The sequence below is a fragment of the Gossypium hirsutum genome, chromosome A06, assembly GCF_007990345.1.
Source record: "Gossypium hirsutum isolate 1008001.06 chromosome A06, Gossypium_hirsutum_v2.1, whole genome shotgun sequence".
NCBI lineage: Eukaryota > Viridiplantae > Streptophyta > Magnoliopsida > Malvales > Malvaceae > Gossypium > Gossypium hirsutum.
The window spans coordinates 44,797,836-44,811,616 of record NC_053429.1 but is presented as its reverse complement, the minus strand read 5'-3'; the positions used below and the strand labels follow the sequence as shown (position 1 = coordinate 44,811,616).

The 13,781-nt window shown below is 33.0% G+C and overlaps 1 protein-coding gene across 1 annotated transcript; it reads right to left on the bottom strand.

The window, feature by feature from the left end:
* Positions 1 to 2,398: 2,398 nt before the first annotated feature.
* Positions 2,399 to 13,118, bottom strand: LOC107961719 (uncharacterized protein slr1919). Its single transcript, XM_016897804.2, has 14 exons — positions 12,830 to 13,118; positions 12,404 to 12,506; positions 12,040 to 12,286; positions 11,707 to 11,748; positions 8,975 to 9,046; positions 8,712 to 8,847; positions 8,379 to 8,536; positions 8,103 to 8,187; positions 7,498 to 7,700; positions 7,223 to 7,384; positions 6,565 to 6,714; positions 4,050 to 4,310; positions 3,629 to 3,898; positions 2,399 to 2,717 (listed from the first exon to the last, which is right to left on the bottom strand). The coding sequence occupies exons 1-14, from the start codon at positions 12,885 to 12,887 to the stop codon at positions 2,463 to 2,465; spliced, it is 2,202 nt and encodes a 733-aa protein (XP_016753293.2). The 5' UTR covers positions 12,888 to 13,118; the 3' UTR covers positions 2,399 to 2,462.
* Positions 13,119 to 13,781: the final 663 nt, after the last annotated feature.

Here is a 13,781-nt window from a genome sequence, read left to right as displayed (position 1 = left end):
AATCATAAGATCAGAGGAGAGTAATTGAACTAGAAGTTCAATAAGAATAACTTATTACAAGTTAACTGTTAGATGTATTTACAACCTTAATGAGAATAACCAAGTGTTATATATCATCTAATATTTTAATTTGAATCAAAGTCCCAGTAGGACAATCAGTTAGAATAAATTACAGATTGATCGGTTCCAAAGATGAAAATTATTCTAGATCGTCATATAGTGGAGGCGGGTGCTCTAAAAGAGACCCAAGACATAACTAATAAGTAAAACTTCAAAAGAGGTTCAAGTACCTGAAATTGAATTTTAAAATAATAAAAATAAGAGATCTCGATAAGTTATGTCAATTCGAGAAAATGTGGAACCAAATAATAAAAGTGGTCGACAATGATTTTGCATGCAATATTATTATTATTGAAATAATAAAATAAAAGGAGGGTCTTGAATAAATCTATTGAGAAATATAGATATGGAATAAATTGATCAAAATAAAAAGACGCAACTCACGTACAATAAATTCGTGGAGTTTTTGGACTAGTAGTCCAAATATCTAAAGGTATAAAGCCATGATGGTGCAAATGAAGTAGTTTTGCAAAAGCAGAATAAAAATATAAAATTTTTCGCTAAGTACTAGTATTGATTATGAAAAGATATAATATTATTTTGAGGTGGATGCAATAACCTTTAGATATATTATTAAATTGAAAATTTATAAAAGATTTAACTTGCTTTTAATGGTTTTTGTTACAACCTTTATAAATCACTATATAGTAAAGTTTATATTAAAATCCTTGAAGGGTTTAGAATGCTAGAAGTATATTGAAATTCTTGGGAAATTATTCATTTATATGAATTGAAATAATTTGAACATATGTGGTAAATTTGAGTAGTTGAAGGAGGATTATAAAATGATCCAAAATACATAATTGTGTTTTTATATAAGAATCATGATTAAAGTTTGTTATGATTATTATTAAATATCCTGAAGAGATCAAAATATATTTCATCAAATTTTCCTCACTCATGACTTTTAAAAGAATAGTAATGTAAATGCTTAGCAACTACATTCAAATAGTCATTTGAAAAACTAGTATTCAAGATTGAATACGTAGAATATAAGAAAGTATGTGATGTTTTCATGAAGGGGAGCAAATACGCGTTATACTCTTTTTCCCTTAACCGAGGTTTTGTCCCATTAGGTTTTCCTGGTAATTTTTTAATGAGGCAACATATTATACGTATTATAAATTGTGTTACATTTTTTCCTTTTCATTAGGTTTTTATCTCACAGGGTTTTTCCTAATAAGATTTTAATGAGGTACATTATCTACCAATGGACGTCTAAGGGGGAGTGTTATGAATATCTTAGTAAATGGATGTCTATCATGATCAAGATAAAGTTTTGGTATACTTTAAATTCTAATAGTTATTAGAATTAGATCTCTACTTCTTTTATATTTCTTATGCCTATAAATAGACTCTGATGAAGTTTGTAATCACCCCTTTTGATCAATAAATTACATTCTCTATTGCTTTCATTTTTTTTTATTCTCTCCATCTCTCTTTATTTTATAACACAAACAACCATATTTAGATAATTTATGAGATATAATCCATGTTTTATTCTTGAGATAAAATTAAATATACAACTACAAGCTAGAAAAAATAAAATTAAAAGAAGATTTATAGCAGTATAATATTTAAAATGTAATTAATTCATAATGAAGGGATTTAACAACATACCTATTTATTTTAAATAAATCTGAAAGGTTTAGATTAATCCAGTTTATTCTATTTGGGATTGGCAATAAAGATATATAATAAATATATCTACATTATGCTTTTCCTCAAAATTATATTATTTATTTTCTTTAAAAATATATAAATGAAAGGTTAAATTAAAGTTAAAATATGAAGTAAACGTTGACATTAAAGTAATTAGAATTAGATATTCAAGTGTAATGATATTAATGATAATAAACATTAAGAAGGAAAGTAAAATTTATTTATTTAGATTTAATCGAAGAAAGAATTAAGCGATTTGGAATGATTGTTATAACTTTTTTTCTAAAATAATTAAATGGAGTTATAAAGAATCAAACTAGATTGATAATTTTCTCCATTTACTTTACATGGCATAAAAAAGAGTTGAAATCTATATTAGATATAGAGAAGAGAGAAACTATTATCCCCAACTTAGGAGTTAGTATCATATTATATATAAATCACTTCTAAAATTAGAATTCTTATAATTATTTTTTTTATTCTTACCATTTTAAAATAAGCACAAATCAGTTCATTATTTTTAATTGTTGGAATTTAAATATTTTAACATTTCAAAATGAATTTAGAAGGTTCAAATTAAATTGAAATCTCTTAATTTTCATTTTGAATTCATAGATTAAATCAAATTTAAAATCCATTAGACTAAGTTTCCAATATAAACACACTTTGTATAGTTGTTTTTATCTCATACGAGTGTCAGGTGCATGGGTTTTTGACAACTCGTGAATCAGTCTGGACATACAAACCCAGAAGGACTCTGGGAATTTGTTGCTGACGTGGTTGCACACGGCCGAAATGATATCTACAGAAAAGCTAAGGGTTTGTGGCTTCAACACAATGCGCATCAACATCGCTGTCCAAATCTCAGGGGCCGACTTTACTGCTCGATGAAGTGACCCGAACCCATTAACTACCCTACTCATAATCGCACCATCCTGCAAATAACAAAATACACAACAAAATAATCCTTCCAAATACATCTAGGCAGATTTAATGAAACTTGAAGAGTCAAATGCAATTAGAAAATTCTCGAGCTCAGCTAGAATTGAATTCGAGCTTTTCAATTTGATATATTTTTTGCATTATGAAAATGTATAGAAAAAAAGTACGAAAGCTTTAATCAGAGCTAAGTATAAAAATTAATAAGTGAATTTAATTGAACTCAAACTTAAAAATTAATGTTCAATTAAGCTCGAACTGAATATCTAACCTCAAATTTCAAGTGGAGCTTGAATGAGCTTGTCACTATTCAGGTCCCAACGCAAGGCAAGTTTAAGGTAAAGTTAAAAAAGGCTCAAATTTCAAAGTTGAGCTTAAATTCAAACTTTTCACCATTTAGGCTCAGCTAGGCTCAAAGCAAGTTTATGGTAAAGTGAAAAAGGTTGATTATACTAAACGTCCTCAAATTGGATCTAGATTTTTAAATTAATCTCTAAATTTCAAACATTGTAACTGAATCCTCAAAGGATGAATATCACATCATTACCGTCTTCTGGTCAGCTTAGCCATAAGCTAGAACATATTTAAAACTAGTACGTTTGTAACTATTACACGGACACCTGAGGTGTTAAAACAAACTTCCCTAAAATTTAAAAACAATGTCCTTTTTAACATTCCAAAATCTAAAATGCAAGCTGTCCATGTAATAAGTATACACATTTAAAATTTGATCAGTGAACGCCCAAACTGACCTGATTATACAGTGTTGATACTCTGAGGGTTCAATAATATGTTTTGAAGTTTAAGAACCGCGAACTATATTTTAGAGACTTCTTATGCAATTAACCTTAAACTTAAATTAAGCTACTTCCAGTTTGTGAGAATAATAATGAAAGACATTACAGACCTCAAATTCTGAAGTTCTCCTTGCTTTACTTTCAGCTTCTAGCCTGCAACCAAAGACTTCATCCTGCAGAAAGATATCTGCTGCTCGAATTATATCCCGAAGGAGGAAAACGCGCACCATTAGACCCTTTTCAGATAGAATGAAAAGCAGAAGATCTTCTGTGGCATCAACAACTGCATGCATATCGAATGACTTCCATCCCGACGGAGGTGAATCATTTTCTTCAGATTCAGGAGGTTCCTCAGAAGCCTGTTCGGATATTGCAGCTACCTGATACAAGATGAACCCCACTCATTTAAGGGAATGAAGCAATTTAGTTTAATTAGAACAGACAATTGTCTTTATTTGTTACTAGCAGATAACAATTCTGTTGTCAAAGTGGATTGGTCTGCAAATGTAATAACAAAGGGAGAAGACCTACCAAGCGCTCCAGGCGGTTCCACCTAATGGATCCATTGTTACGAATGAGAAGCTCCCTTAAGATTTTTCTCATGTCAGGACTGGGATCGGCCAACAGCCTCCCAATCACCAAAGGATATGCACTTTCAACGACTTTGAAATTGGGATCAAGTGCTTTTGCTGTTCCTTCTAGTGAACCAAGAGCTCTCACCACTAGAGCATAGTCTGGGGGAAGAGAGAAGTTAAAATCGTACATGACATCATATAACTGGTTCATTATACCCTGAAATACAGAGCAATGGGAAAGTCATTGCAGAGACGAGTAACCATAAAAAAATAACAAAAAATAAGTTTCAAAGGAACTTATCATGACGACTTATATAAAAGCATGCAAACACATGCAGATATCAAAGAGAACAAAACTCGAATGAATCTGTTATGCACCTTGGCGTAGGATCTAGTCACAGGTCTAGACAAGAAAGAATTCTTGCTTCGACCTATGGTTACTCAAAATGCAGATTCATCCTTGACTTAACCCCTTCTCAAAATAACGTTTCTTTTTAATAGAATAATTGCTTATCTCTTTATTTTATATTGGCAGCCTTTTATAGACTGTTAATAACAAAGGAAAGAGTCCTAATAAAATTTCTAACTTAGAGTTTATGAAGAAAATAAAAACCTAATATAATAGAGAAATTAAGTAAAACTAAAACTTTTAATAAAATCTGATATAATAAATAAATAAAACTAAGATTCCTATTGCAATAAAAGCGTCCATATCATTACTCCCCTTCTCGGAGTTGAGCAATAAATAAATAAAACTAAGATTCCTATTGCAATAAAAGCTCAAATTCAGAAAAAACTTCAGAACTTATTCAAAATCATCTATCTCATCATCATCTTGCTTGCCTTCAACATTTGGTACTTCTATCCAAAATAACCTTTTACATTTGTATCCCATGGAATAAGACTCGTCACAATTATAACACAGCCCTTTAGCCATTCTTTCAGCCATTTCTGTCTGTGTCAATCTCTTAATAAATGGTGCAGAAGAACACATTTTGCCGTTGTTCCCTGTTGGTTCTATTGTTTGTCCCCCTCCCTTTGCAATGCTCTTAGTTGTTGGAATAATTGAATTACTGCCAATGTTTTGGGAAGTTGGCCAATTCTGGATGGCTCGAGATGACAGTTTGGAAGAGACATTTTGTTTATGTTCCAATGTTCGAGCCATATTCGTTGCAACTCCATGGTTTTTCGGTTTTTGCATCTCAATATCAATTCTAAGTTCCTTTATCAACCCAGCAGTAAAGAGGTTTACTTGTTGTCGAGGTTTAAGATTAGCAGTCCCAGCCAATAGTGATTGAAATTGGTGTTGATATTCCTCTACAGTCCCAGTTTGTTTTAAGTTGGCAAGTTCTCCCAAGGGGTTATTACTCATAGGTGGCCCAAACCTTATATGACAACACTCTTTGAAGCGCCCCCAATCAAGATTTGCCTCCCTTTCTTCCATTTGATCAAGCCACAATTGTTCCTCTCTTAAAAGACGGAATGATGCTAAGCTTACTTTGTCGTCTTTGTTAGTTTGTTGATTGTCAAAAAAAAAATTCGCATCTTTTCAACCACCCTAAAGGATCTCCAACACCATTATAAATGGGAAATTCCATATTAGAGTATCGTGGCACCATGCACCCACCGTGTTGCAAGTCTAAATTCCTTTTTCTGCCTCCACTGCTGCCCTGTTCTTCATTATTCTTCTCTGAATCTCCTTTCGTTATCTTTTGGACCGAAAGAGATAATATCGCCACCTGCTCCTCTAATGCTTCTTGCCTTGTAGCTATTTGTTCCATAAAAGCCTTCAGCTTGGTTGTCAAAGTCTTTTTGTCACCCATGACAGCTGGCTCAGATATAAAGTTGTTATGCACCTTGGCGTAGGATCTAGTCACAGGTCTAGACGAGAAAGAATTCTTGCTTCGACCTATGGTTACTCAAAAGGCCTTTTATAGACAGTTAATAACAAAGGAAAGAGTCCTAGTAGAATTCCTAACTTAGAGTTTATGAAGGAAATAAAAACCTAAAATAATAGAGAAATTAAGTAAAACTAAAACTCTTAATAAAACCAGATATAATAAATAAATAAAACTAAAATTCCTATTGCAATAAAAACGTCCATATCAAAATCTCACTCTGCAACCCAAATTGGTGAATTTAGAAACTATAGTTTATTTTTCATCATAAGACAGTGCAACTGAACTGGATACTTGCTATATTTATGCAATGTGGGTAACCATGTTCAAGGAACAGCCAATCTTTGACATGAATCTCTCCCCGTAACTATGAATTTCCCATCATTAAGTCAAACAAATATCAAGAACCATTTTGAAGGACAAACCTGTAGAACTACTAACTAGCAATGGAGATGGCATTTCAAAGTGTTTATTATACCTGTTGGTACATTGAAAAAATTAGGAAGAGAAATAGATGAACTTAAACTGCGAATGGAAAATCTGAAAATAAGGTAAAGGACTTTAAGCAAAAACCTGGAAATCTTTAGATTGTCGAGTCCCATTCCCAAAAGATGTCTGCAATGCATCTGCCACGGATTGTATATCAGCTCCTTCAGGAATAAATCCCAAAGAAAGATAATCATTTGCCAATCCCAGAGAGTCATGATTAACAAAGTGCACAAGCTGAAAAAAGCAAGAACTTAGGAACACAGAAACAACCTCAGGGAATAACAATCAAAGCTCAGTATCATCATACAAAAAAAAGAAAAGCATACAAGGAGGACATGACATGTGCATGTAATAGTAACCAGGCCAAGAGAATTTAGAGCTTGGGTTAATAGGTAACCGTAATTTTTCTGAGATAACTATTACTTTATTCATTCCATTATTTTTCTCCATTCTTATATGGGAAAAATAACCCATTGCAGAGTTGAGACATCTGCAACAACAAAATGTTCTCTGCTCAAGAGTTAGAAGGAAAAGATGAGATTTCAGTTTTGAAATATTATTTAGCTTTATTCAAGCTTATGCACTAGTTGTCTCTTTGATGCTCAATGGTTCATGTAACATTATTGTATCCAGAACTACCATATTTTGAATACTAACATAATGCGTAGAAGATCTGTCATGAGCATGGATAATGTAATATAAAGCAGTAGCCTGGTATAATTATCAATAGAACTGCTCTTACCACTTGAATAAGTCCTACACGGTAATGGCGAGGAATATCCCCCATCATCCCAAAGTCAAAATATGCAAGGGACCCACAGCTAGTAGCAAGCAGGTTTCCTGGATGTGGATCAGCATGGAAAAACCCCACCTCAAGCATTTGTCTCAAAGAGCAATACACTCCCTAACAAACCATCAAAAGATACGATCGAACTGAACACAGTTAGACCATATATGAGCTGCAAATGTAATGGCTGACATAGCCAAGAGCTCAAACAGAACACTTAATTAGATTACCTGGTCAATCAGTTCCCTTCGATTAAGATATGCCTTTTTCAGGGCAGCTTCATCTGTGAGCTTAATTCCATCTACCCACTCCATAGTAAGCACAGTTTTTCGGGTCAGGTTCCAATATATTTTTGGCACTTTAATTCCCTTTGCATTTTTATTTTTGATGGTATTTACACCTTTGGCATTATGATTTGAAGTATGGCCATCACCTGTACTCGCAAGGAAATTGCACTAATATGAATAACCATTCATAATTCACAAGGGCAAGGCTCACGAAAAGGTTAACAGCATCAAATACAACAACATGCAGTGGTAACATTTTGAAGCATGGAAGGAAATCATAACATTTACTTTTTTTCAACCATAAACCACCCTCCTATGAGTTTTTCTTTCTTTTAACACGAAGCAGTCCAATATTAAAGTTAAGATCCTCAGAATACTATAATAGGCAAGAAAATGACACAACAAAATGATGCTAGGTCATGTAACAGGGCACAAGTTAACCCTTTCGGTATTTCTACTCTTCAAGAGGCCAACCAATAGAATAAGTCCCATATAGTTGCTAACCTTTAAATTAGTTAATATGTCATAAGCAATTATAAAACACTTACCAGGCCAGCCACTATAAAGAGAGGCAAACCGTTCAGCATTTCTAGCCTCCAGTACATAATCGATTTCATCAAACATGTGCCTTACCTGTTCATTTAAGAGAGACCTGAAGAGGTCCATAAGCATGTACAATTCATCAATGAAAAGATGATGGTAGAAATGCACATACTGTTGCAAAGATCAAAATCTGAGTATACTATTTACAATGCATGCATAACAACTGATAATAGACATGTATATAACATGATTGGATATCTAAACACTCGAGGAAGACTCACCATTTCATTCACAGCTACTAAAAGATCTTTGCGAGCTTTTGCAAATCGCTTTATTTGGCCACCAATCATATGGAATAACAATGCATCAAGGGTCAACATTAGTGACATACCAGGCCTCTGTACTTTAACAGCTACAAGTTCTCCAGAATGAAGGCAAGCTGCAATACTTAAAGCCATGAAAGCAAACATTTAGCTTTATACATTCTCGTAAATATAGATCTTTAATAGATAATATATCAAAAGTTGGAATGTCTGTAACATGAGACAATGATAGAGAAAGGAGAAAAAAAGGAATTATATATTGTTTTCCTTTCACAGAAATGGTGGTCTGACCTTTATAAACTTGTCCTAAAGATGCTGCTGCAATAGGCTCTGGGCTAATATCCGAAAAAATTTCAGAAATTGGAATACCCAATTCCGTTTCAATAGATTTTTTTGCAATACGAGTCGGGAATGGGGGAATTTGATCCTTGCGTTAATAGAAAAGGTGCAAATCAGAAAGAAAACAAATGGAAAAAGATAAACATCAATATTCATAAATCTCAACAATTTAACCCATAGCTGTATACGTATGGTTGAGGAAAGGGGCTGTATACCTGTAACTTAGCAAGCTCTTGGCAATAGACAGGTGGCAATATATCTGCTCTTGTGCTCAAAGCCTGTCCAAGCTTTATACCCAAATAAAAGTAGACCAAAGTTATTAGTTTTGTCCAAGAGGATTAAGAGAAATAAATGGGTTAAGACATTTTATTTTATTTTATTTTTCTACTTGCTTTTATCTCTAGAAATTAAATGCAAAAGGTTTGTTTGATACAAAAGCAAACAATAAAACAAATATAAGCTTGCATGTCTATAGCCTACTTCAATGAGCAACCATCAAGTCTTCAAACTCCTTATCAAAAGTTAACATCAATACTTGAATTTCAGACCCATAATAGATCTCCACACAGTGGTTCCAATTAAATGAAAAGCAGAACAGAACAGTGAAGTGTTATGTGCCTTGGCGTAGGATCTAGTCACAAGTCTAGACGAGAAAGAATTCTTGCTTCGACCTATGGTTATTCAAAAGGCAGATTCATCCTTGACTGAACCCCCTCTCAAAATAACGTTTCTTTTTTATAGAATAATTGCTTATCTCTTTATTTCATATTGTCACCCTTTTATAGATAGTTAATAACAAAGAAAAGAGTCCTAATAGAATTCCTAACTTCGAGCTTATGAAGGAAATAAAAACCTAATATAATAGAGAAAATAAGTAAAACTAAAACTCTTAATAAAACCTGATATAAGAAATAAATAAAACTAAAAACTCCTATTGCAATAAAAGCGTCCATATTATTACTCCCCTTCTGGAGTTGAGCTTGTCCTCAAACTCAAATTCAGAATAAACTTCAAAACTTATCCAAAATCATCTATCGCATCATCATCTTACTTGCCTTCAACATCTTGTACTTCTATCCAAAACCTTTTACATTTGTGTCCCATGGAATAAGACTCGTCACAATTATAACACAACCCCTTAGCCCTTCTTTTCGCCATTTCTGTCTATGTCAATCACTTAATAAATGGTGCAGAAGAACCTATTTTGCCGTTGTTCCCTATTGGTTCTGTTGTTTGTCCCCCCTCCCTTTGCAATGCTCTTAGTTGTTGGAATAATTGAATTACTGCCAGTGTTTTGGGAAGTTGGCCAGTTCAGGAGGACTCAAGATGACAGTTTGGAAGAGACATTTTGTTTACGTTCCAATGTTCGAGCCATATTCATTGCAACTCCAAGGTTTTCCTGTTGTTGCATCTCAATATCAATTCTAAGTTCCTCTACCAACCTGGTAGTAAAGGGGTTTACTTGTTGTCGAAGTCTAAGATTTGCAGTCCTAGCCAATAGCGATTGAAATTGACATTGATATTCCTCTACAATCCAAGTTTGTCTCAAGCTAGCAAGTTCTCCCAAGGGGTTATTACTCATAGGTGGCCCAAACCTTACATGACAACACTCTTTGAAGCGCCTCCAATCAAGATTTGCCTCTTCTTCTTCCATTTGATCAAACCACAATTGTGTCTCTCGTAAGGGATGGAATGAAGGTAAGCCTACTTTGTCTTCTTTGTTAGTTCATTGATTGCCAAAAAAAAATTCGCATCTTTTCAGCCACCCTAAAGGGTCTTCAACACCATCATAAGTGCGAAATTCCATCTTAGAGTATCGTGGCACCATGCACCCACCGTGTCGCGAGTCTGAGTTCCTTTTTGTGCCTTCGCTGTTGCCCTGTTCTTCATTATTTTTCTTTGAATCCCCTTTCGTTATCTTTTGGACTGAAAGAGATAATATCGCCACCTGCTCCTCTAATGCTTGTTGCCTTGTAGCCATTTGTTCCATGAAAGCCTCTAGCTTGGCTGTCAAAGTCTTTTCGTCACCCATGACAGCTGGCTCAGATACCAAGTTGTTATGTGCCTTGGCGTAAGATCTAGTCACAAGTCTAAACGAGAAAAAATTCTTGCTTTGACCTATGGTTACTCAAAAGGCAGATTCGTCTTTGACTGAACCCCCTCTCAAAATAATGTTTCTTTTTTATAAAATAATTGCTTAACTCTTTATTTCATATTGACACCCTTTTATAGATTGTTAATAACAAATGAAAGAGTCCTAATAGAATTCTTAACTTAGAGTTTATGAAGAAAATAAAAGCCTGCTATTAGTTCTTGTACTTTGCGAAAGTTGTGGATTTAGTCCCTGTACTTCAATTTGATTAATTATAGTCTTTGCACTTTTCGAATTGGTCAATTTTAGTCCATGTACTTTTTGAATTTTAAAAATTTAGTCCTAACCCAATCAATAGCAGTTAAATCTATTTGGTTAAATTTAATTAATAGTCTAGTACTATGCATAAATAGTAGATTTAGTCCATATTCTCCAATTGGATCAAATTCTATAGTTTTCGAATTTTGAAATTTTAGTCTTGATGCAAATGACAATCGTTAACCATTAACTGAATTTTTAATGCGTAATATGTGGAAATAACAAGCTGATATGACATTCACATATGATACCATGTTTGATGCATCAAATTTTGAAAATAGTAGAACTTAATGAATTTAACAGTTACCGTTTGGTGATGAGTTAAATTTTAAAATTTGAAAAGGATTGAAAATGACCAAATTAAAGTATAGGGACTAAATCCTCAACTTTCACAAAGTACAGGGCCTAATAGTAGAATTTAACTTTTTGTAAAACTTTGGTAAAGGGAAACTAGAATAAACGAAGCCCAACAAGAAACTTATTGGAACAGTTTGGAATAAATAAAGAGTACGATAAAACAAAGATAAAGGAACTTACCTTAACATAGAAAGGACCCAAGCGGATTAACATCTCACGAAACTGAAAGAATGTAAAAAATACAATAAGCTTGTAGTAACAAAAAAAATAAAATAAAATAAAATAAAAGAGGAAATAGGAACTTATGATAGTTTCAGCAAAACCATTGGCCAAATAACATGAAATTGCAACACTAAAGCATGCAAACTTCTAGTACAAAGTCAGCCAGATTATGCTAAGATTTCGATGTTTTACTCTACTCTCAAATTGGATGAATATAGATGCATGCAAGAATAATAGAACCAATTCAAGTTATTAAACAGAACATGTTTAAGAATAAAATTCATATAATACCTTCACAGCACGCTCTTTTATGTCTCGAAAAAAGAAATGCCAAATGGTCAACTTCAATACATGAAATGAAATGATTGCTGCTCTATACAAAGCCAGAAATGGGCCAAATCGGTATACAGCAGAAACGCTTGTTGAGCTGTGCGTTCCAACAGTATGCCCAAATTCACTTTCCAATGATTCTTTCCTCAGCTTTGCATACTCTGCAGAAGGCCTCTCACCATGGACACTGGCAAAACCTGTAGAAAACCTGCATAAAAAAGGATAAAAAAACAAATGTTAGAGACACTCCACATTCACCAGACCAATTTATTACATAACCCAATTCCGAGCAGCAAAATTTAGTGGTAAATATGAATGCACTTACAGTTGTTGCTGCAACAAGTATAATCGATGCCTGGTATCCATCTGAACTTCCGGAGAAACAGAATAACGCAGCATTGTTCCAACATGTCTATTATGGTTTACAGCTGCAAGCAGTATAAGTAATCAACTAATATAAACAGTAACATCCACATATACTCAAGGTCGTAAGAACATTACTAAATGAACAACCGAAGGTAAAACAAATATGACCAACAAAATATTACTTCCGGGAAGTTCCAGAAATGCCCAACTCGGTGCTATAAAAGTGCTTCACAATCCTAAAACTTAAATTATCAGGATAATACTAGCATCGAAGAAAATTAAACACAGTGCAGCAATAGGAAATCAAAGAACAATTGATATTAATGTTGATAGAATAATAAGCGGGGACGGAAAAGGAAAGACTAATAGAAAAGAAGAATGATACCAGTGGAGAGCAATGTGAGAAGGCGATGACGGTTGAGAGGAGCGAAGACATTCCTCATTGAGCGAACAGTACAAAGGCAAGCGAAAGAAGTCGAGCACCTACCTAAGCGAAAGCAGTCGTGCTCACAACTTGTTTGTGAAAATGCGTCTTTGAACGAAGCTTTTGATTGGGACCGGGCTACGAAACTTTTTCTATATTCTTTTTCTTCCGATTGCAGAAATGTTGCCACGTTATATGTCTACATGACACAGCAACCATTAACCAACCGCCAACCGCCTCATACGTATTGTTTGTTAAATGGAGAAAAAAAATTGAATGTTAAACTACTCTCTACATACCTAAATATTTACTATATTTAAAAGTTAAATTTTTTATTTTTCAAATTTAAAAATTTGCGTCTAATTATTATCATTATTAAAAAAATTCATTAAATCTTTTGGTATAAGTTTTTGAAATTAAAATAATTTATTCGGTATTTATGTAATAATAGAACTAATGTTGAAAATATTGATTAAGGTTTTAAAAAAATACACATTCATGATAAAATAATTTTTTTATATCAATAATTAACAATATTAACTATTTAGATTTACAAATAATATTATAAAAATAGATTAATTAAATTATGTTAAAATTAAAGGCCAAATTTGAAATTTGACCATTTGTCTTATAATATAAAATAAAAAAAGAAGCACAAACTTAAAAAAAACACAAAGCCACATGTTAATCTCGAAAAGCTCTCAAGGCATTTAAATTGTGTATAATTATGTAAAATTTTAATCGAAGAGTTCACAATGCAAACTATTTGGTCTAATTACTAACATTATAAGAATATAAACAACCAATTATGTTAGAAATTAAAGCATAGAGATTAAATCTCAAAACTAAACATAATAGAAGGATTAAGACTAAAATTTAACAATGTTTCTAAAATGTAAAAGAGAAAAGAAGG